Source organism: Scyliorhinus torazame, chromosome 17, assembly GCF_047496885.1.
Source record: "Scyliorhinus torazame isolate Kashiwa2021f chromosome 17, sScyTor2.1, whole genome shotgun sequence".
Taxonomy (NCBI): domain Eukaryota; kingdom Metazoa; phylum Chordata; class Chondrichthyes; order Carcharhiniformes; family Scyliorhinidae; genus Scyliorhinus; species Scyliorhinus torazame.
Window position 1 is genome coordinate 133393522 of NC_092723.1, and position 26495 is coordinate 133420016.

Below are 26495 nucleotides of genomic sequence, written 5' to 3' on the forward strand. Positions count from 1 at the left end.
AGGGGGGATATGGGGAGGGGGGATATGGGGGAGGGGGGATATGGGGAGGCTCACCCTGCCTGCTCTGAAGAGGTCGTTCACCTTCTTGTGGCACTGGGTGCCTCTCCGTGGTGTCAGGGCCGCAGCGGTGACGGCCTCTGCCACCTCCCTCCACAGATGCCGGCTGTGGCGTGGGGCAACTCTGCGGCCGTGCCCGGGATACAGGGCGTCCCTCCTCTGCTCCACCGCGTCCAGGAGCGCCTCCACATCCCGTGACTCGAACCTCGGGGCTGAGCGGCGGCCAGCCATCCAGTCGGGTGTTGCGGTCGGGTGTTCCGGTCGGGTGGGGGGAGCAGCGCGGCCTTATGACGCGTATGACGCTGCACGGCGTGAACCACTGCGCAAGCGCGGATCCCGTTACGTCGCTGCTAGCCCATTTCGGGCTGGAGACTTTCGACCCATGGGGGTTATGGGGGAGGGGGGATATGGGGGAGGGGGGGATATGGGGGAGGGGGGGATATGGGGGAGGGGGGATATGGGGGAGGGGGGATATGGGGGAGGGGGGATATGGGGGAGGGGGGATATGGGGGAGGGGGGATATGGGGGAGGGGGGATATGGGGGAGGGGGGATATGGGGAAGGGGGGATATGGGGAGGGGGGATATGGGGGAGGGGGGATATGGGGGAGGGGGGATATGGGGGAGGGGGGATATGGGGGAGGGGGGATATGGGGGAGGGGGGATATGGGGGAGGGGGGATATGGGGGAGGGGGGATATGGGGGAGGGGGGATATGGGGGAGGGGGGATATGGGGGAGGGGGGATATGGGGGAGGGGGGATATGGGGAGGGGGGATATGGGGGAGGGGGGATATGGGGGAGGCTCACCCTGCCTGCTCTGACGAGGTCGTTCACCTTCTTGTGGCACTGGGTGCCTGTCCGTGGTGTCAGGGCCACAGCGGTGATAGCCTCTGCCACTTCCCTCCACAGACGCCGGCTGTGGCGTGGGGCAACTCTGCGGCTGTGCCCGGGATACAGGGCGTCCCTCCTCTGCTCCACCGCGTCCAGGAGCGCCTCCACATCGCGTGACTCGAACCTCGGGGCTGAGCGACGGCCAGCCATCCAGTCGGGTGTTGCGGTCGGGTGTTCCGGTCGGGTGGGGGGGAGCTGCGCGGCCTTATGAGCCGTCACGCCGTGCAGCGCGTATGACGCTGCACGGCGTAAACCACTGCGCAAGCGCGGATCCCGTTACGTCACTGCTAGCCCATTTCGGGCCAGAGACTATCGTCCCATTTTTATGACGTGACGCAAGTGGGATTTGCGCCGTTTTTGGCGCCGATCGGCGGACTTTCCGCCGATAACGGAGAATTTCGCCCCAGGTCTCTGTCGCAGTTGGTACCTATCCCATCAACATGCAATGAAATGAAAGACAGAACGACAAACAGAGTTGCTCTATTATTGTTTGTAATTTTAGTTTTCCTGTATGCAAAGAATTTAACAGTAATTCAGGGCAATTCGAAATAGTCTTGAGGAGGGTGGCACGTTGGCTCAGTGGTTAGCACTGCTGCCTCATGGCACCTAACAACTGGGTTTAATCCCGGCCCCGGGTCACTGACCAGATGGAGTTTGTACATTCTTGTGTGTCTGCGTGAGTCTCAACCCCACAACGCAAAGATGTGTAGGGTAGGTGGATTGGCACCTTAATTGGAAAAATTCAACAACAAAAAAATAGTTTTGAGGGATTATACCAGTGAGCAGCATTCTTTCACCTCGTTACCAAAGCCTTTCCCTTCTCCATGATTCTCCCCTCCTCCTTGACCCTTTGGCCTGCAGTCTCTCCTGTTACTCGAACAAGGAGCAGGAGAAAGTAGCTGATCTTATAATAACCACCCCCTTGCTCAACAAGAATCGATCCTCCTCTGCCTTAAAAATATCAAAGACTGCTTCCACCATCTTTCCAACAAAAAAATGCTCCATAGAGTCACGGCGCTGAGAAAAATCATTTTCCCTCAGCTCCATTTTAAAATGGGCTGTTGTATTTTCAGGTTTTCCCACAAGAAGAAACATCCTCTCCACATCCACCCTGTCAAGACTCCTCAGAACCTGGTGTGTTCACCTCATTCACCCCTTACTCTTCTAAACTCCAGCGGATTAAACAACCTGGCCTGTCCAACCTTATAAGACAACCTATCCATTCCTGGTATTAGTCTCTCAAACCTTCTCTGAACTGCTTGCAGTGCATTTTCATCCTTACTTAAATAAACGGTGACCAATACTGCACAAGGTACTCCAAATCTAGTCTTCCTGACTTTCCCTCCCTCTCCGACCAGTAGCCTCTACCCCCATCTCCCTGGCCCAACGGTATGAAGTATTTGAGCTGCTGTTCTCAACAAAGAACATGAAGACAATAAGAAATAATGGACACGAGTAAGAGAACCTTCAACTCTATCAGGTATTTGAAGGAATGAGAAAGATCAGGCCAGTTAATAAATAATCTTACTTAGGTAATGTATTGTACATTCCTTCTACTAAATAGTTACTCATATTCAAGAATTTTCTTTCCTTATTCTATACACAAAAGGATCATAAAGTTTTACTATACCCATTTAATTCTTACCCTTCTTCAGTCTCATTAATAATATCACAGATTTCCATATTCAGAGTCCAGTCTTCAGTCTGTAGGGATCCATCTGTGGCTCGTTCTGTTAATAAAGGATAACAAAACGTAGGGCGTGTGTGTAACACATTAGATTTTTTTTTTAAAAGAGCGTCAATAGAATAGGCCTGTAAATAAAATGTTGTTTGTCTTAAGGTTGTCTATGCTCAAAGATCAATCCACCAGCCTGATACGGGAGATCGAAGAGAGAAGATTTTGATTTGAAAGGACAGTTTGGGTGTAATACACTCGTCACTTCAAATTAAGATACGGATGACATTGTTTTGTTGTTGGAGAAGTGACTACTGAATACAATAAACTTGGGAAATGAAGAAGTCAAGACTTGGTTCCTAGTTCTTATTATAGTTACTATCAAAGCTTAACAATAGTAGCAGAGGATGGTCACTGCCTGTAAGGTAAAAGATTGCAAACCAAGATTTTTTCAGATGAAAGACTATTCTGAATTCTAAACTGAAGAATGATTTAGAGTAACTTGGAAAATAAATGGCTAAATCCGAGGGTAGAGTGTTGGGGTATGACTACCCACCATTCTTTTCTGAGCAATGGAAGAACAAGGTTACCAATGTGGATATGAGTTACGTCCTTGGTCAAGAAAAAGAAATGGCCATGGCACGTCATTACTGTATGAAAGCAAAATACGATAAACGTTATTTTTAGAATTTAAGCTGGAGGATTTAAACTCAGATGAAGGTTTGGATACATTATTAACTTTCATGGATAAGATTTACAAAAGGGATGACTTATTAACTGCTTACGAAGCTTGGTCAGATTTTGACAAATTTAGAAAGTCGGAGGAGACCTCGAAAGCAGAGTACATAAAGGAATTTATCAGACTATATACATGGCTGCAATAATTCAGTCGAGGAATACCGCAATCCGTGCTGGTGTTAAGTTATTGGACTGTGCTAAAGTTACAAATCTGGATAGGCTTCAGGTTTTGACCAAGTTAAATTTGCAGAAAGACACATCGCGCTAGAAATGATGTCAGATGCTCTAAAAAAGGTTCTTGGGCAAATATTCCTTCCCGGTAGCCTTCATGACACAAATGAGCTGATCGGCAATAAAAGCATGGGAGACATAATGTTAACGGGATGGTCTAGAAACAGGCTGCAAACGTCAATGTGAAAAAAGATTTATAAACGAGAGTACAATCACTTTTAACAATAATGGCAGGAGGAATGAATTAGAAAATTTCAAACGAAAAATGAATCCCAGAAATGCCCATAGAGTGGTCAATTTTAGGTGCAATTCAAAATTCCATTATGCAATACACTGCTTTTTAAAAATAAACTTAAAAGTACCCAATTCGTTTTTTCCAATTAAGGGCAATTTAGCGTGGCCAATCCACTTACTTTGCACATCTTTGGGTTGTGCGGGTGAGACACACGCAGATACAGGGAGAACGTGCATCTGGGTTCAAAACTTGTAATGAGAACTTTCAATCCGGTGATGAAATTGCTGGTCGCAGAGTCCTTTAATTGTGCTGTATTAGACTGCGGACGTACATCTACAGTATGTAGGATGGACTGGTTGAAATATTACCTGGCATCTTTAGTGACAAAGATCAGAACAAGGTTGTAAGTTTCATGAGTTTCAGATTTGGGGATGATAATACCCTTAAATTGCTGCAAAGAGTAGTGATTCTTGTAAAATTGCCAGACAGAATCATTTTATTAGCACAGATGTCATATCCAGTCAAATACATTTATTATTGAGCTGACCATCGATGAAGAAAGTACATATGAAGCTTGACATGGAAAACGACAAGGTCATCCTATGTGAAAAAACTGTGGACTTACAATTTACAGTCTGGACACGATTGTATCCCATTAACATATCTTGTAAAGAACTTAAGGAAACAATATTAGAATCAGAGAACATAGATTTTACAATTTCCAGTGCAGAAGGAGGCCATTCGGCCCATCAAGTCTGCACCAGCCCTTGGAAAAAGCACCCTACTTAAGCCCACACCTCCACTCTATCCCAATAACCTCACCCAACATTTTTGGACTGTGGGAGGAAACCGGAGGACGTGGAGGAAACCCATGCATACAAGGGGAGAACTCCGCAGACAGTGCCCCAGCCAGCAATCTAACCTGGGACCCTGGAGCTGTGAAGCAACAGTGCTAATCACTTTGCTACTGTGCAGTCCAGGAATATAGAAAACAAAAAGTTGATTGTGTTGAAGTTGCATCAACAATTTGTCCATCTATCTACCCAAAGATAAAAAATCTTGTTCAGGGTCACGAGTATAACTCAGGACCCGGGTTCGATCCCGCCCCCAGGTCACTGTCCGTGTGGACTTTGAACATTCTCCCAGTGTCTGCGTGGGTCTCAACCCCAGAAGCCAGAAATGTGCAGGGTAGGTGGAATGGCCATGCTAATTTGCCCCTTAATTGGAAAAGAATTGGGCACTTAAAAGGGTTGCGAGTAAAAGAGATGAGGAATATACCAAACGTTTAGAACAGATAAGTGAAAGATGTGATACATGAAAACATTATACAAGATCACCTTCGTGACTGGAGTATGCCCCCCTTAGTGAGAAAATATACAAGATCACCATCGCGAACGGAGTATGCCTTTCTGTGAGAGATTTTAATTAAGTTGTGGCTATGGATCTTAAGGTGTGGGATAAAGAAAATAACATTTTCATTTTACACACTTTGTAGACTTGGCAAGTAGGTTTAGTCAGTTGGAGCAGGTAATGGGTGGAGGAGGATAGAAAGTCCATTAGTAACAGGGGTAAAACAACTTTGCAGCATGGAAACCAGACTATTTAGGTACACTCGACAAGATTAGTGGGCACAAGATTTGATTTTGATTCAAAATGGGTTATTGAACATGCTGAGGGACCAGGTTCTTCTCATTCACATATGTTACAGAATTATGTGCACCAGATCACCGAATTTGACAGGATATCTGAAGAGTAATTCTGAGGAACCGGATGAGGCTACTTGTCCCAAAGGACAACTGCTAATATTGGTACCAAAGTGACATACTTGCCAGAGGGGAAAGTTAGTGGAAAGACACAACTAGCGTTGGTAGAGCAGGTAAGGCCACCGAAAAATAGGAAAACTGGGTGAATGTACAAGATAAAGGGGAGGAGGTTAGGCTCATGGATTGGGAACATGAAGTACAAAAATGGAGAGCACAGAAAAGGTGTCAGTTTGGACAGTACGTCTGGCAGTGAACATGTCCATTGAAAGAGATCCAGAACTGTGGAAAGAACATCTCATCATTGGAAGGGGAGAATGCAGTCCGGAACAAGATACAAGGCAGGATAGAGGGCGCAGCTTAACGAGATCAAGAAATATGGCACAGACTAAGAATGCCACAATATGATAGAGACGTCTGCGTGGCTTCCAACAAATTAGATGATAAATTAATAAAAGTTGCAAAATAGCAAATATTGCAAAGTTGAGAATTTGGGGTGTACATGGATGCCCAGATCGGGGACAATGAGTTCTATCTCAGTGGATTTGCACAGAAAAGGTGTTTTCTGATGGAACATACAAGGCCAAAGCCAGGCTGATGGCACAAAGTTTTGAATAAAACTTGGGTGACCAAGATGTAAGGGTAGATTCCCAGACGACAGGAAAGGTTATTTTGAAGAGCTTCTTGGCTCTGTTGGCCACAAATGCAAGTCGATAGATATTGAAGCTGCTGTTATAGGGACATCAGCTTGAAAGATACTTTTTTCTTTGTCCTCAAGGAGGTGCTAAACACAAATGGTACTCTGGAATTTAAATCTAAATAACTGCATATGGGTTGAATGATGCCTTCAGAGTTTGGTATTTCTCAGTAAGGTTTGTTTTATTAAATTTGGGCTGTCTTCAGATGAAACCGGACCCTGCAGTGTTTTATTGGCACTATGGATGGAAACTTTTGAGCATCTTCATGATGCATGTAGATGATTTTTTGTGGGATGGTAGTAGCGAATTTGAAAATACTGTTATTAATGGGCTGAAAACAGAGTTTAAGATTGGAAGTCAGGCCTCTGGAGCACTCAAATACAAAAAAATAGGGCAGAGCGGTTTGCATGCCATTCTACATCAGCAGTTTTACTTGGAGAATTTTAATCTCATCGCAATTACCCGTGGTAGGGCCTCACAAAAGGATACAACGACTTCTAAAATGGAAAAAGAGGAACTCCAAAGTTTAATTGGGCAGCTGAATTGGTTAGCCAGACAAGCAAGACTGGATGCCAGTTTTGAGGTTTTAGAACCAAGCACTAAAATGAACGATCACAAAGTTGATTGTGATCAACAATCAAAAACATTGGTAACATTAAAGTTTTTTAATTCCCATCCTTACGTGGTATTAGACAACCAAAATGGATTGTTTATAGTCATGCATCTTATGCTAATCTCTGATGGCTTTGAGTGCAGGAGGATTTATAATTTTTCTTCTGGGGAGAAAGGTAAATGTTGCCCTTTGACATGGGAAACTAAAGGGATAAGAGGGTAAAAAGTACATTGCCCTAGTGGAGGCAGATACGTCAATGAAAGAGAGACTACAGATTGACATAACGAGCCTAAAACAGATGCTAGAGAACCGGGAGGTTCACAAGTTCAAGTGGGTTGATAGCAGTTACAATTTTTGGACTGATGAAAAGAAGGGCTAAGCTCAAAGAGATTATTAGAAAATATTAGAGAGGAGTGTCTTTTCCAATAAAGGAAGAGATATGTGAATGAGAAAAAGGGGAATAGGTTGCATTTACTGAAGAAAAAAATAACATCCATTTGTTATATTGTAATTTGTCAACATTTTAAAAATATATATTTTAAGAGGAGGAATCTGTTATGGAAGAGTTAATGTTCCCTCGTACTTAAGTTGGAACTGGAGTTTTAATTGTTTTACAGACAGCACCGATATATAAACGGGATACAAGTGGCACTGTTTTGTTGAAGTAAGCTTGGAGATGAAGTCAAGATTTGCTCCTAGTTCTTATTATAGGAACTTTAAAAAAAAAAAATTTAGGTTCCCAATTATTTTTTTCCAATAAAGGGGCAATTTGGCGTGGCCAATCTACCTACCCTGCACATCTTTTTGGGTTGTGGGGGTGAGGCCCACAGACAAGGGGAGAATGTGCAAGCTCCACACGGCAAGTGAACCGGGGTTAGAATTGAAACCAGGTCCTCAGTGCCATGAGGCAGCAGTGCTAACCACTGCACCACCGTGCCGGCCCCTTTACCATTGGAACTTAACATTCATGACTGAATAGGTCTGTTGATAAAAGGTGAAATTATGTTGCCTTACTTATCTCCCATTTTTCACTCATTTTCTAATCTTACCTCTGGTGTTCTTAAACAGGCGTTTCCAATTTCTGGTAAACATATACCCAACATTTCTGTAGTCTCTCTTTCATGGACATATTTTGTAACGTGAACATTCTCCCGAAGGATGTGGAACTCTATAGGTACTGTTCCCAAATACCCTGTTCCATTCAAAAATTTCAGTGGATAAAAAATGCCATATCTACTGCCTCCACTAGGGCAATGCACTTTTTACCCTCTTCGTATCCTTTTAGTTTCCCATGTCAACATTTCCCATGTCCCAATATTTCTTGAGGGGGTAAGCAGAAGGAATGGTCTTAAGGTGGATTTAAAGTCTAACCATCACTTGATCTTACTGGGTCGTTGCCAGGCTAAGTGCAATAAGCTGCCAACTGCTGGCGAACCCCAGCTGGAAATGGGTTTGTGGGGTCTGGCAGAGGAAGGGAGTGTCAACTGCTCCAAGCTGCAGATATTAACCAGTAAATAGTGACTCTGGGAGACCACTGCGCCAATTGACAGGTCCTTCCAGCCCCATGCATCCGATTCTGTGGCGAGTCTCTACACCCGAAGAATTCTTCCACGGTCCCTGATTGGTACAAGGAGCCAGCAAGGTATGATATTTTCCAGTGCCACAATGCAGGCCAGGAGACTTCAGCAATTTAGTAAGAAATTCCGAGCTTTCATACTTAAAATCTACACCAGAGTGAGAAAATCTACACATCATTTACATTCCCAAAATATACCCTTTACATCTTATATAAATGTGTGCATGATGGTATCAACATTTAAAAGGCAATTAGTGAATATTAGTGACCTGAATATGAAACTCAAACAAAAGCTTGCATTCATATGACAAATTCCTCCTTAAGCAATTGTCTAAGTTGTATATATCGTAAGGACCCTTCCGATTGATTTCCTTATTTCCCCATTTATTTTACTTTGTCGTTATCAGTTTTTGATCCATGGATATTTCATGGACATAGAGCAGAGGTGGTGAGGAACTCAAAAGTTGCAAAACAATACAATGTTGTGCTATGAAGATTTAGATTTTTAACAGAAGACCTCAGACTTTCTGGCACCCGAGAGATCGGAGGAATTTGCCACCTTTAATAAAGTGAAAGGTCCAAATGGACTTTCTTACTTAAAACTGGCAATGAAACATATAAATTGTGCAGGAAGTGATTAGCCCCAGATTACAGAAACATGGCCTAAAAAGGAGAAGAGCAGCAAGTAGTAAACAAAACATGTATTACTTTTCTTTCCACCCCTCTTTGCCCTCGGTGTTTGTCTGACAAGTGTGTATGTATGATGACATATATAAGTTAAGAAGGGATTAGGAATTAGATAATAGTTAAACAGTTGTATTTGTTGCCTAATTATAGTTGTTATTAATAAAATGGTGTTAAAATTTACAAACCCGGTGACTGTAATTGTGGGCAGTTGTTGCCTTATATCTAATTCATAATCCATTCTGACAAGACAATTCAGTTGCTCATGAATCATTGTGATGAGGATTTCAATTTCAATGCAGTCTTTGCAGTCCTACTACTGCTTTACTCAATCATACCCTCTACCTTTGATGTCATAGTCTCCAACAAAACTATTCTACTCTTTCACTCTGGTTGCTCTCCCTGGTATAGGTCAATTCCCTTAAGCCCAAGGGAACCAATCTTGAAAGGATATGACTCGCAACTGATTTAGCCATCCACTGCCAGAATTGACCATTTAAAATCCCCTGCTCGTGTGCCAAAACAGTTCACTGTTCCAAAATCATCCTGGAATGCAATGATAACCCCAATTTCTTTTTTCTACAACAAACCTTAAATCCCTCTCTCCCATTCACCTCCAATAACAATACATGACTGGGGTTGGTTTAACACAGTGGGCTAAACAGCTGGCTTGTAATGCAGAACAAGGCCAGCCGCGCGGGTTCAATTCCCGTACCGGCCTCCCCGAACAGGCGCCGGAATGCGGCGACTAGGGGCTTATTACAGTAACTTCATTGAAGCCTACTTGTGATAATAAGTGATCATTATTTTGTCACTCTTCTGACAATCTGATCAGCTGTCCTTTCCCACCCTTTCACCAGTCCATCTGGCCAAACTTCCATTAAATGCACATCTCTAACTTCCGTTAAATGCTCCTCTTTCTTATCTTTCTCTAGTTTATCTCCCCTCATCTTCAAGAGATCCACCTCCTGTTCTTTCAATCCTATTCCTGCTAAATGGCTAATCACACAATTTCCATTCTTGAATCCCAAATCAGCTAATTTTCATAAGATCATGAGAAATTAAAGAGTAGGCCATTCGGCCCATTGAGTCTGCTCCACCATTCAATAGATGATGGTTGATCCAATTGTGGCCTTAACTCCCATTTCCTACCTGCACCCCCCTCCCATAATCTTGATACACTTATAGATCAAAAATATATCTAACAAGACCTTGCATATATTCAATGATCCACCTCCACTGCTCAAAGTACCCAAAGACTCACACCCCTCAGAAGAAATTTCCCATCCCCATCTTAAATGGAAGATCCCTTATTTTGAAACTGCGCCCCCGGGTTCTAGATTCACCTATAACGAGAAAACATCCTTTCAACAGTTACCCTGTCAAACCACTTCAGAATCTTATGTTTCAATAAGATCACCTCTTATTCTTCTAAAATCAAATGAGTATAGTCCAACCTGCTCAACCTTCCCTCAAGACAGCCCTTTCATTCCAGGTATCAGTCTCGAGAACCTCCTCTGAACTGCTGCCAATAGTAATGAAACCAAAACTGCACAAAGTACTCTGGTGAGCCCTATACTGTTGTAGCAAGACTTACACAAGGGGCAGCACAGAAGCACAGGGGCAGCACAAGTGGATAGCACTGTGGCTTCACAGCGCCAGGGTCCCAGGTTCGATTCCCCATTGGGTCACTGTCTGTGTGGAGTCTGCACGTTCCCCCCTTGTCTGCGTGGGTTTCCTCCAGGTGCTCCAGTTTCCTCCCACAGTCCAAAGACGTGCAGGTTAGGTGGATTGGCCATGATAAATTGCCCTTAGTGATCAAAAAGGTTAGATGTGGTTATTGGGTTATGGGGATAGGGTGGAAGTGAGGGCTTAAGTGGGTCGGTGCAGACTCGATGGGCCGAATGGCCTCTTTCTGCACTGTATGTTCTATACAGGAGATATGCAAGGTCAGATGAGCCTATACTGTTGTAGCAGGACTTATACAAGACTCTACAGGAGATATTAGGTCAGAAGATGTAGATTTGAAGTAGTGTGTCTCATAGAAGAAAGCAGGATAGAGAGGCAGGGAAGTGTAGAGAAGGCATTCCAAAGCTTAGAGCCTATGCAACCGATGTGGCAGCACTTAATATTGCATATACAAGGGGTGCCATAGTGGTTAGCACTGCTGCTTCAAGGCTCTGAGGACCCGAGTTCAATCCCGGCCCCGGATCACTGTCCATGTGGAGTTTGCACATTCTCCCAGTGTCTGCATGGGTCTCACCCCCACAACCCAAAGATTGGCCATGCCAGATTGCCCTTTATTTAGGGGGGAAAAAAACTGGGTACTTTAAATTGCATATACACAAGAGGTGGGGATTAGAGTACAGATATTCAAGGGTTGTGGGGCTGGAGGTGCAGATGAGAGAGATTAGGAGGTGATGTCATAGAGGGATCTGAAAACAAGTCTAAAGGTTGTAAAATTAAGACATTGCTCGATTGGGAGTCAATATAGGTCAGTGACTGCAGATGATGGGGCAAAAATAAAAATCGGGAGTTGCTGTGAGGAAGACTTGGGCAGCAGAGTTCTGGATATCCTCATGTTTAGAGGGTAGAATGTGGGAGACCAGCCCGAAGGTGTTGAACAAAATCATGTCTATAGACAACAAAGACATGTCTGGGATTTGCTGCAGCAAATGATCGAAGACAGGCATTAAGTTGGGTGATGTTATTGAGATGGAAATAGACGGTGTAAGTGATGGCATGAATGAGATGAATGAGGTAAAACGCAAGGTTGAGAACAGACTGGCTTAATTGCAGACTGCTTTCTGGGAGTGGGAGCAAGGGAATGGAGTTGAACCAGAATCCAAAGTGTGGCAGTCTTGCTGTGGACCTTTAATATTTAAAGAGAAATTCGAACAGTGATAGACTGAAAGAAATTAAGCCACATGATTTCATGGTTTAAAACACAAGTGAATTTTTCAATGCAAGAAATAAGTAAAGCAAACACTACTAAACATCGTTTTAGGTGAATACTTATATTGAAAACAATAAAACACCATCATATGTACTTTGGACTAAAATTTACAAATGAAGTTCCCATTTTTCCTCGTGACTTTCCGAGAAAGGCTTTAGCTACTTATAAGGCTCCTGCACTTCAGCTGAAATGTGGGCCTCACTGCACTTTCACTCAGTGCCTCCACCTCATAAATACCCTTGATTTTGGATGCCCATTTTGTTTCAGTTCTACAACTGTGATACAGCTCTTAGAAAACTTAGAACTCTGGGCTTACACCCACCAGATGTGTATATACACAAGTTAAGTGGGTAGGATTTTGATTTGGTTGGGGAAGGCGGGTGGGTCTGTACAATAGTTGTGCAGAGGTTAGAAGTGGTTTTAACCAAATTTTTTCTGGGTAACTATTGATATAGCACAGTCAAAATCATCCACAGTTGCGGATTTAAAAATCACAATTTTCAGATGATTCCCAGTGCAGTCAGTTTGCACTTCCCAGCCAAGTGTTGTGCCAAGCTTACCTGGGGCGGGAGATCCCCCACCCCCACCCCATTGTCTGCAGTTTCCCAGCTAAATGAAGACCATCTGCTGTTTTTGTTCACCCTCTTACCTCATTATTAAATACTCTGAACTGTAATTACCCCATATTTTGCATTTTTCTTACATTGAACGCTTTAACCACCAACCTAAAAGTGATACCCCTAAAACATATGGCCTAGATGATTGACAGAAATGGTTCAGTCTTCTCAAATAACTGGAGGAAATTTTTGCTCACAGCACTGGATGCCAGATAATTGGTAATGTAGTACTGCAGGGTGCTGTCAGCACTCCTGAAAACTAATATGCTTTGAGGGACATCATGTTGATGAGAAATAGGACTTGGTCAAAAATGGATCCTTGAGAAACACCAGGGGCGGGATTCTCCGTTGGCTGATGCCGAAATCGGGAAAGGCGATTGGGCGGAGAATAGGTTCTGACGCCAAAATTGCGGCAGGTGCTAATTTGACGCCAAATCACAATTCTCCATCACCTCGACAGTGGCGTCAATGCGTTCCAGAACGCACGTACAGGAAGCACCGTTTGCATGTTGTTAGCGGGCACGACCCGGTACTCTCCGGGACCTCTGCCTCAGATGGGCCGAGTTCCCTACGGCCTGGTTCACTTGTGCTTTTAAAAATTGTGAAACCAATGTCCTGGCTGCTGCGGGAGAGGGAGGGGGTACGGAAAATGTCCAACATCGCCATAGTTTGACAGCTGTGCTGCTGGCCGGGGGGGCTTCTGCCGGCGCCGGGGGGGGTGGGGGTGGGGGGGGTGGGAGTGGGTGGCCAGGAAGTGGGCTGTGGTGTCAGGGTGGACGGGCATGGAACACCATTGCCGCAGGCGGCAAGGCAGCCATGCAGCTGCGCACACCGCTAACAGCCCACTTGGAACCTAGTGCCACGGGGCACCCCCTCTAGATGTCCTCTGGCCCCAGCTGACCCATCAGTTGTATGGGCGCACTCCAGCACAACCAGTGCCATCTTGTTGGCTGGGATAAGTGTGTGTGTGGGGAGTGTAATGTCAGCCTCCCAAGTGTCAATCACGGACCCGGTGAATCCTGCACCATTTTTCATTGGAATCGATTGTGTTCCACGCGGCACCGGTGCTAGCCTCTTAATAGTAGCGGAATTGGTCCAGGGCTGGCACCAATTTTTCTGTCATTAAAGTCCACGAATTCTGACTTAGCAGCAACATTTAGCAGGAATAGAGCCAGGTGAGAACAATCTCACCCAGTTGAGCGACATTGGAGAGTTGTTATATCTGAACATAAGACTTAGAGTAGGCTATTCAACCCCAAGTCTGCTCTGTCAGTCAATAACATGGCTGATCAATTGTGGTTACATTCTGCCAATCTTTTACTCCTCTGGTTAGCCAAAATCTCCCCTTATTCTCCAAGAAAGATCCAAAGACCCACAACCCTCAGGTAAATTCTCATACCAGTCTTAAATGTTGGAGGGGGATATTGAGGTCAACTGTGTGTAAAATACTGCAGACAGGTCAAAAAGATAAGGAACGGTTTATCTTCATCACAGTCACATAGGACGCCATTGACACTTAGTTTACTGAGCTAAATTCAGAGAGATTTTAGCATCAACATATAATCAGTGCAGAGGCTCGATGAACTGTATCAAGGTCACTAAGGGATTAACCAAGCCACAGAATCTTCTGCCGAATGAATATAGATAATTCATTTTGCATACTTCCTTTCCCTCTCATCGTCTGGAGGCACAGTCTCTAATGGGTACAGTTCCAGGGCACAGTCACGTTTTGTATCTTTATATTGTTGCAAAAATATACTTCAGGAAATACCTGAGCAAACATTACAAACATTTCAAAATGGTCATCACACAAAATGCAATGATATTCAGGTTTTCTTTTTTTTAATATAAATTTAGAGTGCCCAATTCATTTTTTCCAATTAAGGGATAATTTAGCGTGGCCAATCCACCTACCCTGCACATCTTCGGGTTGTGCGGGCGAAACTCACGCAAACACGGGGAGAATGTGCAAACTCCACATGGACAGTAACCCAGAGCCGGGATCGAACCTGGGACCTCGGCGCCGTGAGACAGCAGTCCTAACCACTGCGCCACCGTGCTGCCCTATTCAAGTTTTCTACATACATCAAAATGGTCATTACAAATGGTGCAACGGTATTTAAATTGTCTACCTAGATCAAGTTGCACTCTAGAGGTGCTTCAATCAAATTGTCATACATGTAATATTCACTGTATACATTCAATACAAGTCATACAACCCAAGGGGGGTCTATACAATTCCCAGCCTCCGTTCACTATAACTGAAAGGTCATATACAGCCTCAGCGACCTTCCCCATTGAGTCTCCGCGGCGACTGTCCCAACCTTTAGTGCCTCCCTCAGCACTGATCCCAGGCTTTGGAATGTGCCAATCAGCTACACTTAGTCGGGATAATGGTTTGCACTGGAAGATCCACAAATTTCAGGCAAACCAAAGAGTGTCTTTCACAGGGTTAATGATCCTCCAGACACCACCGTATGTGTCCCTGGGAACAGCCCGTAAAGCACAGGATTCTGTATCATGTAGCTGCTCGGGATGAACCTCGACATAAACCACCTCATCTCTCTTCCAACCTTCTTTGCAATGGTACCTTCCCCACTAGTCACCTTTAGCACAGGGCAGTGTGCAGGTGGGTGAGACAGCCACCAACCAAGCTAGGTCTTGGTGCTTGTTTGAAAGTTCTGGTGATGAGGCATTCTGCCAAATGACTTTTACAGTCTTCTCAAGGAATTATCCGACAGGATCTGCCATCGCCTTTTTCCGTAGGGCTTCCAGGATGTTACGTGCAAACTGCTGCCTGATGGGCTTGTGATCAAAGGTGTTTATCGGCATAAACTTTTCCATGAGGGACAGGTGTTGCGGCACAGTTCAACTACTTGGAGAGTTCTGCAGCAGTGTTACCAGACCCATCTTTCGCAACACGGGGCAGGTTGAACTTCAGCACATAGTGACCCTTGGTGTTTGTGTACAGAGAATCTATGTGCAGCTTGATGCAGCCACACACAAGATGGCCGAGAGGGTTAGGACGATGTTGGACATGTTTCCCCCCGTTTATCTGGAGGTTTGCACATTGATGCAGTCCATTTTTGACCCCCAGATGAAGTGGAAACGACTTGAGTGATTGCCATCGTGCAGGAGTGAGGAATGAGCAAGGCCTGCGCCATGTACAGCAACACTGAGAGTACCTTGCAGTTGATGACCAGGTTCTTACCTGCAATGGAGAGGAAGCGATGCTCCCACATACCCAGTTTTTAGTTCATTATACCTACTCGCTCCTTCTAGTGTCTAACACATGCCCTGGTCCCTCCAAACCAGACACCGAGCACCTTCAGGCCATCTAGCCGGATGGTGAAGAGGACAAGGTATCGTATTTGAGAAACAATATTTCATGCCTGACCTAAACAGTAGGTTACAGCAGGGCACTTGAACCTTACTTCTATTCAAAGAACAAAGGAAAGTACAGCACAGAAACAGGCCCTTCAAGCCTGCGCCGACCATGCTGCCCGTCTAAACTAAAATCTTCTACACTTCCGGGGGCCATAGCCCTCTATTCCCATCCTATTCATGTACATGTGAAGATGCCCCTTAAACGTCACTATTGTCCCTGCTTCCACCACCTCCTCCGGCAGCGGGTTCCAGACACCCACTACCCTCTGTGTAAAAAAACTTGCCTCGTATATCTCCTCTAAACCTTGCCCCTCGCACCTTAAACCTATGCCCCCTAGTAATTGACCCCTCTACTCTGGGAAAAAGTCTCTGACTATCCATCCTGTCTATGCCCCTCATGATTTTGTAGACCTCTATCAGGTCGCCTCTCAACCTCCGTCGTTCCAGTGAGAACAAACAGAGTTTATTCAACCTCTCCTCATAGCTAATGCCCTCCATACTTGGCAACATCCTGGTAACTTTCTTCTGCACCCTCTCGAAAGCCTCCACATCCTTCTGGTAGTGTGGCGACCAGAATTGAACTATACTCCAAGTGTGGATTAACTAAGGTTCTGTACAGCTGCAACATGACTTGCCAATTTGTATACTTAATGCCCGGCCAATAAAGGCAAGCATGCTGTATGCCTTCTTGACTACCTTCTCCACCTGTGTTGCCCCTTTCAGTGACCTGTGGACCTGTACACCGAGATCTCTCTGACTGTCAATACTCTTGAGGGTTCTACCATTCACTGTATAATCCTTACCTGTATTAGACCTTCCAAAATGCATTACCTCACATTTGTCCGGATTAAACTCCCATCTGCCATCTCGCCGCCCAAGTCTCCAAACAATCTAAATCCTGCTGTATCCTCTGACAGTCCTCATTGCTATCCGCAATTCCACCAACCTTTGTGTCGTCCGCAAACTTACTAATCAGACCAGGTACATTTTCCTCCAAATCATTTATATATACTACGAACAGCAAAGGTCCCAGCACTGATCCCTGCGGAACACCACTAGTCACAGCCCTCCAATCAGAAAAGCACCCTTCCATTGCTACTCTCTGCCTTCTATGACCTAGCCAGTTCTGTATCCATCTTGCCAGCTCACCTCTGATCCCGTGTGACTTCACCTTTTGTACCAGTCTGCCATGAGGGACCTTGTCAAAGGCCTTACTGAAGTCCATATAGACAACATCCACTGCCCTACCTGCATCAATCATCTTTGTGACCTCCTCAAAAAACTCACAAGATCTCCCCTTCATGCACGTGCACCTTTCCAATCGGTCATTTGGCCATGATCAGCTCTGGTTAATTTTTCCTCTCCCTACCCAAAGTTGCTGATATCAGTTAACACAAAGGACAAAGTAACTTGCACTTTTTAAAACTCTCTCATCAGCACTTGACAGTTTAGTAATTACTTTTGAAGGAAGTGTAGCCAGTTCTGCAGATAAACATGGCAGATAATTTCAAACTGCTAGGTCCCGCATTGATATAATTAGATATATGACCAGTTACACTGTTTTGGTGTTGGTTGTCCGATAAATATTGGCCAGCACATCCTGTTCTTCTGTCATGGGACATTTTGTGGTGTGGGCAGATGGAATTTAAGCTTAATGTCCCATCCAAAAGATGGCACCTCTAACAATAGTAAATTCCTTCCTTACTCCAATGAAGTGTTACGCTAAATGTGTTCATGTCCTAGTATGGAGTTTGAACCCACCATTTTATGACTGAATGACTCATGTCAAATCTGGAGTGCTCTATTCTGCACTATCGAAAGCTTCAGTTCTGGAATTAAATATATGGAATAGCTTTGATACAGGTTTAGCTGCCATTTAGCACCTTCTCATATTGGTATAAGTAGACATATTGCACTGCTTGGCACAATAAATTGTGACTAATTATACACAGATTGAATGCCTTTAGTAATGCAACACTTGCGCTCTGAATATCAAGTCTACACCCTCACAAGTGTTTGAATGTTTAAAATGCATGGTTGCAAATAGATGTGACAGAATTTCTTATAGCAGGTAGGGATCAGAAACCTCTTACACAAATAAAAAGCATGTTAAACTGTGTAGAAGGATAACGTCTGTGTACACAAGTAGAAGAACAAGTCACGGTCAAAGAAACTGATATTTCTGAAGTTCTCCTTCATTGACGTAACAGAGATCAAGGAAAAGCATTGTTCTGCAGTTTGTTAATTTACAATAAGAACACTGCATACCTGCACTCAAATTAAAATTGCTTTCAATGGTTCCAAGTGTTCTTCAGCAATATTCAAACTGAGTTAGTCTTGAATATGCCATCAAATAGACCAGCTTCTCCCACTCATCTCTCACATAAAAGCTTTTAGACCCATGCATTGAAAATTAATTCAATAATCATTGTTCCAAAAGTTATTTTCTGTTATCTTGTCATTTCATGCACAATCCCTCGATAAAAAGGTAGGCTAGCAATCTGCTTCCTCGTGTTCAGCAATTGCCCTCACTAACAGACCACTTTGGTAGGTTCTCCTGAGCCCTCTAACAAAACAGAACAAGGGAGTAAATGAACACAATGATGATAAAGAAAGTATAATTTTTCCCAATACTACTATGGGATACTGTGAAGCAGACTTGTGGAGGCTGGGTGTGTGTGACTAATTTAATTGAAGACAGTCGGACTGCAAGGGTTAGGTGTTTAAATAGGCATTTGAAGTGGAGATGAGCAAAGCGAAGTTGGGATACAAGTAAACAACCTGGGTGGAATTTGCACAAGGAGATAAAGAAAGCTTGTTTGTGTTCACTCGATGAATTTCAAAGATAAATAAAAGGAAGGTTTTCAACTGGCAACGGTCATAAATAAATAAAGCAAAGTTATTAAGTTTAGCTTACTGATAATCACCGGTTTGCCCCGGGGAGTATGGACGGGGGGGTTCCGGTAATGGCAGAGAGCGGGGATTGAGAGGATGGGGGATATGTTCATAGAGGGGAGCTTTCCGAGTATGAGGGCGTTGGAGGAAAAGTTTGGGTTGGCGAGGGGAAACAAATTCAGGTATCTGCAGGTGCGGGACTTCCTTCGTAAACAGATGTCAACCTTCCCATTCCTACCGCTAAGGGGGATTCAGGACTGGGTAGGAGAAGGGAGCGTCTCGGACATTTATAAGGAGCTTCTGGGGTCGGAGGAGACAAAGACCGAGGAGCTGAAACGCAAGTGGGAGGAGGAGCTGGGAGGTGAGATAGAGGATGGTTTATGGGCAGACGCGTTGAGTAGAGTCAACACGTCTGCAACATGTGCCAGGCTCAGCCTGATACAACTTAAGGTTGTTCACCGGGCTCACATGACAGTGGCCCGGATGAGCAGATTCTTTGGGGTGGAGGACAGGTGCGCAAAATGTGCGGGAGGACCGACGAACTATGTCCACATGTTTTGGACATGTCCAAAGCTTAGGGGATTTTGGCAGGCGTTTGCAGACATCATGTCCACGGTATTAAAAACAAGGGTGGCGCTGAGTCCAGAGGTGGCGATTTTCGGGGTGTCGGAAGACCCGGGAATCCAGGAGGAGAAAGAGGCAGGCGTTCTGGCCTTTGCTTCCCTGGTAGCCCGGAGACGGATACTATTAGCATGGACGGACTCAAAGCCCCCGAAGTCGAAGACCTGGCTATCGGACATGGCTAGCTTTCTCTGTTTGGAGAAAATCAAGTTCGCTTTGAGAGGGTCACTGTTAGGGTTCACCCGGAGGTGGCAACCGTTCGTCGACATCTATGCGGGAAATTAATCGTCAGCAGACCGGGGCCGGGGGAGGGGGTAGTTTAGATTAGAGTAGGGGGTCAATAAGGGTGGGTCCTGGACGAGAGGTAAATGGCTTTTGCATTATGTTTATGGTTTCATGTATATTGTTTATTTGGTTGATGTTACTATACCAAAAATACCTCAATAAAATGTTTATTAAAAAAAGAGTTTAGTTACTGGAAAGTAGCAGCCATAAAGACAACATGAAAGATTTTTATATTCTGGGAAAGGTAACTTCCAAAGAAAGTTGAGAAAAGTGGGTTTAAAGATGAAAGAGAAAAACATATTTCAGGAAAGACTAAAGCAATATGAGAGGGGTGACCATGTGATATTTTGAAGAGTGTGCTATGACAGACCTGTGAAATAAGCAATCTCTAGCCCCTTGTGAGGTGCCTGTTTGCACTAAAAAGCCTGGATTTCCATTGGAGCGAGAGGGAGAGAGAAACCCTGTGAAATACCTCCCCTGAACTTGTATGCTAGCTTTTTGTGATTTATGCATGAAGACCCCAAATCGCTCTGTGCTGCAGCAGTCTCCATTTAAATAATATTCAGCTCCTTTATTCTTCCTACCAAAGTGCATAACTTCACATTTTTCTACATTATATTCCATCTGCAAAGTTTTGGCCCACTCACTTAACCTGTCTATATCCTTCTGTAGATTTTGTGTCATCCTCTCTAGAAAGCACCCAGGTCGGGGAAGGAGACCCTCCGGGGAGTGGTGGTATTTGATTGTGAACTAGTAATAAACCTATTTGTGCTGTAAACTACTGCTTATGTGTAGCTTCTTTAGCTTGCTTCCTGGGCTAAAGAGTGTGGAGTATTCGGGGGTATTCGGCAGTGGTCATCTCCAGCCATGCGCCTGTAGCCACCTAAAATGGCTGATTCCTGAGTATTTGGCCAAACCCCGATCTAAAATGGCGAATTAAAAAGGCTGATGGGAAAATCAGCCAAAGGACTCAAAACGGACAGCTGCAGGCAGAACAGTGTATTCGGCTCTGGGGAAGTCGGCCTAGACTGATACCTGCAACCATTGACAGCACATCAACCCAGCCATCTGCATTTTAATCGGCCATCCCCGGGAACAATTGCTACAAATTAGCAATTGAAAGCCGATCCAGACCTCTCGGCGCCTGCAGTAGCTGAGACAAAGAAAGGTGGACGACCACCCCCCGATCAAGGAATCGCCCCATTATTGGAGCATATTGAACCCAGTGATTGGGACCAAGTCCAATCACTTGGGACCAGGGTCAAGGTCCGCCCCGATAGGAGGGAAGCCCCTAGGGACTATAAAAATAGGGGCCAAGTTCAGATCGATCCTTCTCTCCCTTCTTCTCCTGCTCGCAACCTTCGCAAGAACCAGCAACCGTAAGTTTGACTCCAGCGATCGCTATCCGATAGAGACTCCTAGCCATCGACCTGTATCAGCCTTTTGAATCCCGCAGGCCAGACCCAATTCGATAAGCCATTCGTTTCCCTGACCTGGTGGGCCATTTCCAAAAGTTAAGTATTGGCCAGTAGTGGTAGGTAGTGATATAGAAAATAGGATTATTGTGCAAGTATTTATTGCTGTACATAATAAATGACCGTTGATTTAATCTTACTAAGCGTTGTGCTGTCTTATTAATCATAACTACAGCTTGAACCACGTGGCGGTATCAGAAAGATACCTGGCGACTCGTGAGCAAAGGTGACATAATTAGAGCTAATAAAACTAAGGCTAATAAGAGCAACACGCCACATTTGGTGGACCTGAAGTTGGAGGTGGGATGGGCACAGCGTACAGGTTGGAGGCTGGACGTGGGATTGGATCTGGAACACGAATGGGATGGTGTTGCTGTCTACACTGGGAGGCGTTTAAAGTGGTGATGGGGAGGGGGGGGGGGGGGGGGTGATCATCTCATACAAGTCACACATGGACAGGGAGACCAGGAGAGAATGTCAGGAGGTGGTGGACGAGATTCAGGGTGTAGATAGGGAGTATGCAAACAGTCCAACTCCAGAGCTTGGAGGTGTGTTGGTCCTTTTATAAGGGGTAGATAACCTGAAGATGTAATATACTTGGATTTACAAACAGCATTTGATAAGGTGCCACACAAGATTAAGACAAGGGATCATGGTGTTGGGGATAATATATTAGCATGGGTAGACAGGATAGAGATTGATAAACAGGGCATTTTCAAGTTAGCTGACTGGAGAAATGCTGGAGCCTCAACTGTTTGCAATCTGTACTAATGAGACGTAGGTACCAAAAGCAACATACCTAAGTATGCTAATGATACAAAGCTAGATGGGAATGTAAGTTGTGGAGAGGACAAAACAGAGTCTGCAGAGATATAGACAGGTTAAGTTAGTGGGCAAAGGAATATTATGTGAGGTTATTCACTTTGGTTGCAAGAATAAAACAATTTATGATGTGGAAAATATAAATGATGTTCAGAGGGACTTGAATGTGCAGATACAAAGAATAGTTTACATGCATGTACAGCAAGCAATTTGGAAGACAAATAGCATAGTTGCCTTTATTGCATGGAGATTGGAGTGTAAGAATAAGGAAGTCTTCCTGCAATTGAATGGGACTTTGGTGAGACCACACCTGAAGTACCATGGACAGTTTTGGTCTCCATAATCTAAGAAAGGATGTACTTGCAGGAGACATTGAAGCAAAGGTTTACTTGGGGTGAGAGGCTTGTTCTATGATGCAAGACTGAGTAACCGGGGCCTATAAAATCTTGAGTTTAGAAGAATGAGAGCTGATCTCATTGAAATAACCATGCCTCTGAAGGGGTTTGGCTAGGTAGACACAGAAAAATCAGTTCCGTTGGCTCGAGAATCTAGAACATGGGGGGTGCATCCTCAGGATAAGCGGTTCATCATTTAAGACTGAGGAGAAATTTCTTCACTCAGAGGACTGTGGATCTTTGGAATTCCCTACCCAAGAGGTTGGGGATGCTCCAATATTGAATATATTGAAGGCTGGTATAGACAGATTTTTGGTCTTCGGGAACCACGTGATAACGGAGTGGGTTGTATTGTCATAAAGTGTTCTTATTTTGCATCTTCTTATTTAAATCCATTGCTGATGTCATCAGTAACTGCTATGACATCATTAGTCATTACCTGTATATGTTCATGACGGCCGTTAGTTCTAATTCTATTATTTCAATGTTTAACTAGCTGCTTCCATTGGAGTCCATACTGTAATTTCAATGTTATTTTTATACATTAAAGATTAACAACAACATGTTTTGTCTACCTTTTTGTGGTCAAGTTAACACAATATTGAATGGCAGTCACAATATTGAATGGCAGTGCAGGTTCAAGGGGCCAAATGGTTTACTCCTGCTCTTATTTCTTATATTTTTATGTCAGTGGTCAATTTACCAGTAAACATCACAGCCAAACACACATTTTACCCTCGCCTGAAATTTATAAATCTAATTGGAGTGACTGGATACCAAACGAGAGTGAAAAAATGTTTCTTATCCTTCTCTCCATCCCAGGAGGTGAATGCAATCTCCAGCAATCAAATGTAATGATCAACTAATTCAAGGTAGACTTTCTGGTCTGTACAGCTTAGTATCAAAGGATATGGGGGGCAGGAACAGGCTATTGAGTTAGATAATCAGCCATGATCATAATGACATGCATCTGTCCATGACAGTATCGGCATAAGTGACCACCGCACAGTCCTTGTCTTTAAGAGGATACCCTCCATTGTGTTGTGTGGCACACAATCATGCTAAATGGGATAGACTTCGAACACATCTAGCAACTCGAGACTGGGCATTCATGAGGCATTGTGGGCCATCAGCAGCAGAATTAGATTCAAACACAATCTGCAACCTCATGGACTGGCATATCTCCCACTCTACCATTACCACCAAGCCAAGAGATCAACTCTGGTTCAATGAAGAGTGCAGGACAGTATGCTAGGAGCAGCATCAGGCATACGGGAAAATGAGGTGTCGACCTGGTGAAGCTACACCACAGAACTACTTGTGTGCCAAACAGCATAAGCAGCAAGTTATAGACAGAACTAAGCGATTCCACAAGAAACACATCAGGCCTGCGCTCTGTAGTCCTGCCACATCCAGCCGTGAATGGTGCTGGACAATTAAAACAGGAGGAAAAGGCTCCACAAATATCCCCATCCTCAATGGTGGAGGAGCCCAGCACATATGTGCAAAAGACAAGGCTGAAGCATTCGCAACAATCTTCATCCAGAAGTGCCAAGTCTCCTCTGAAGGTCTCCAGCATTGAAGATGTCAGTGTTCAGCCAATATGATTCACTCCACGTGATATCAAGAAACGACTGAAGGCACTGGATACTGCAAAGGCTATGGACCATGCCAATAATAGTACTGAAGACTTGTACTCCAGAACTTGCCCCATCCCTAGCCAAGCTGTTCCAGTACAGCTACAACACTAGTATCTACCCGGCAATGTGAAAAATTGCCCAGGTGTGTCCTGTACACAAAAAAACAGGACAAATCCAACCCAGCCAATTGCCACCCTATCAGTCTATTCTCCACCATCAGCAAAGTGATGGAAGGAGTCATCAGCAGTGCTATCAAGAGGCACTTACTTAGTAATAACCTGCTCACAGAAGCTCAGTTTGGGTTCCGCCAGGATCTATCAGATTCTGACCTCATTACAGCCTTGGTTCAAACGTGGACAAAAGAGCTGAATGCCAGAGGTGAGGTGAGAGTGCTGCCCTTGACATCAAGGCAGCATTTGACCGAGCCCTAGCTAAACTGGAGTGAATGGGAATAAGTGGGGGGAAAGTTACATTTGTGCCACACAAGTGCCAGGCAATGACCATCTCCTACAAGAGAGGATCTAACCATCGCCCCTTGACATTCAATTGCATTACTATCGCTGAATCCCCCACAATCAACATCCTGGGGGTTACCATTGATCAGAAGCTGAACTGGACTAGTCACATTAATACTGTGGCTACTAGGGTAGGTCAGAGGCTAGGAATCCTACAGCGAGTAACTCACCTCCTGACCCCCGAAAGCCTGTCCACCATCTTTCAGGCACAAGTCAGGAGTGAAATGGAATACTCTTCACTTGCCTGGATGAGTGCAGCTCCAACAACACAAGAAGCTCAACACCATTCAAGACAAAGCAGCCAGTTTGAATGCTCCCCCTCCACAAACATTCAAAACCTCCACCGACAAACAGTGGCAGCTATGTGTACCATCTACAAGTTGCACTGCAGTAACTCACCAAGGTTCCTTAGACGACACCTTCCCAACCCACACCCACTACCATCTAGAAGGACAAGCGTAGCAGATACCTGGGAACCCCACCACTTGGCGGTTTCCCTCTAAGGCACTCAACACCCCGACTTGGAAATATATCGCCGCTCATTCACTACCGCTGGGGCAACATCCTGGAACTCCCTCCCTATACCTCAAGGACTGCAACAGTTCAAGAAGGCAACACACCACCACCTTCCGAAGGGCAACTATGGATGGGCAATAAATGCTGGCCTAACCAGCGATGCCCACATCCCATAAATGAATTTTAAAAAATCTTAGTTACCATTAGTCAGAAGGGAACTCGCCACCGCAAGTTTTGTTCGGCTCTTCAAATCAAACTACTGTATGTCAAAAATTAGTTCAACATGAAATAAGGATGCACATGATTGACGGTTGTACATTATATGTTTTCAAGACAGTTAGGTATAGCTCTTGGGGCAAAAGGAATCAAAGGATATGGGGTGCAGGAACACACTATTGAGTTGGATAATCAGTCATGGTCATAATGAATGGCAGAGCAGGCTTGAAGGGCCGAATAGCCTTCTCCTCCTCCTTTTCTATGTATACTGTAGTACCATGAGGGAGGGTGAATAAAAATTACATTAAAAGGATGTTGGAATACTTTGGTAGCTATTTTTTGTGCCGGTGTAAATCCTGCTTTGTAGCATCAGTGGAATTTTTGATTTTAATCAAATGAAACCCACCAAAACAACAATTTTTACTCTAGCTCAAGAGAATAACCTCTACCTCAGCTCCAATTTGAATCTATAAAATTGCAAGGGTAGCATGTATTCATCAGAACAAGCCTACATTCTGGATCTATGTTGTCATAAAGCATTGTCCTTTATGATTTTTTGGCATGAAATGACTCAGAACAAACTACTTAAAAGTGCAAGGCCACCTTCCAAAGTGAAAATGGAAAGCAAACAAATCACCCTCAGGGACTGTGAAGAGAGAGGCATTTCTTCATAAAGCAAATCAAAATTAGTCATTAAGGAACGGACATTAAAATGCAAAGAGTGGATATTGAAATAATGACTGCCACAGAGAGGCTTACTCAAAACCCCATGAATTACATAATTGATGAAGTATTTCAGGGCAGGACCATCAACCACTAAGTGATTGCAAGAACTTTTTACAAAGTGAAAAGCTGCTGCTCTTTCCCTCTCTTGGAAGCCAACTTTATTAGAAATCTACCAGGGAACCCGTCCACGACACCTGTTAATCTAAATCATCTGCAGCATTAAAATCTATGCATCAAGCTCAGAGGACACTTTAAAAAAAAAATTGAAATAA

The 26495-nt window shown here is 44.4% G+C and overlaps 1 protein-coding gene across 9 annotated transcripts in view; it reads right to left on the bottom strand.

The window, feature by feature from the left end:
• Positions 1-26495, bottom strand: part of tom1l2b (target of myb1 like 2 membrane trafficking protein b) — a 143774-nt gene that overhangs the window by 92795 nt on the left and 24484 nt on the right. For all 9 annotated transcript variants that reach the window (XM_072481070.1, XM_072481064.1, XM_072481063.1 and 6 more), the window contains exon 2: positions 2593-2677. In XM_072481070.1, the coding sequence (XP_072337171.1) occupies positions 2593-2677 (85 nt within the window). The remainder of the gene's footprint in view (positions 1-2592; positions 2678-26495) is intronic.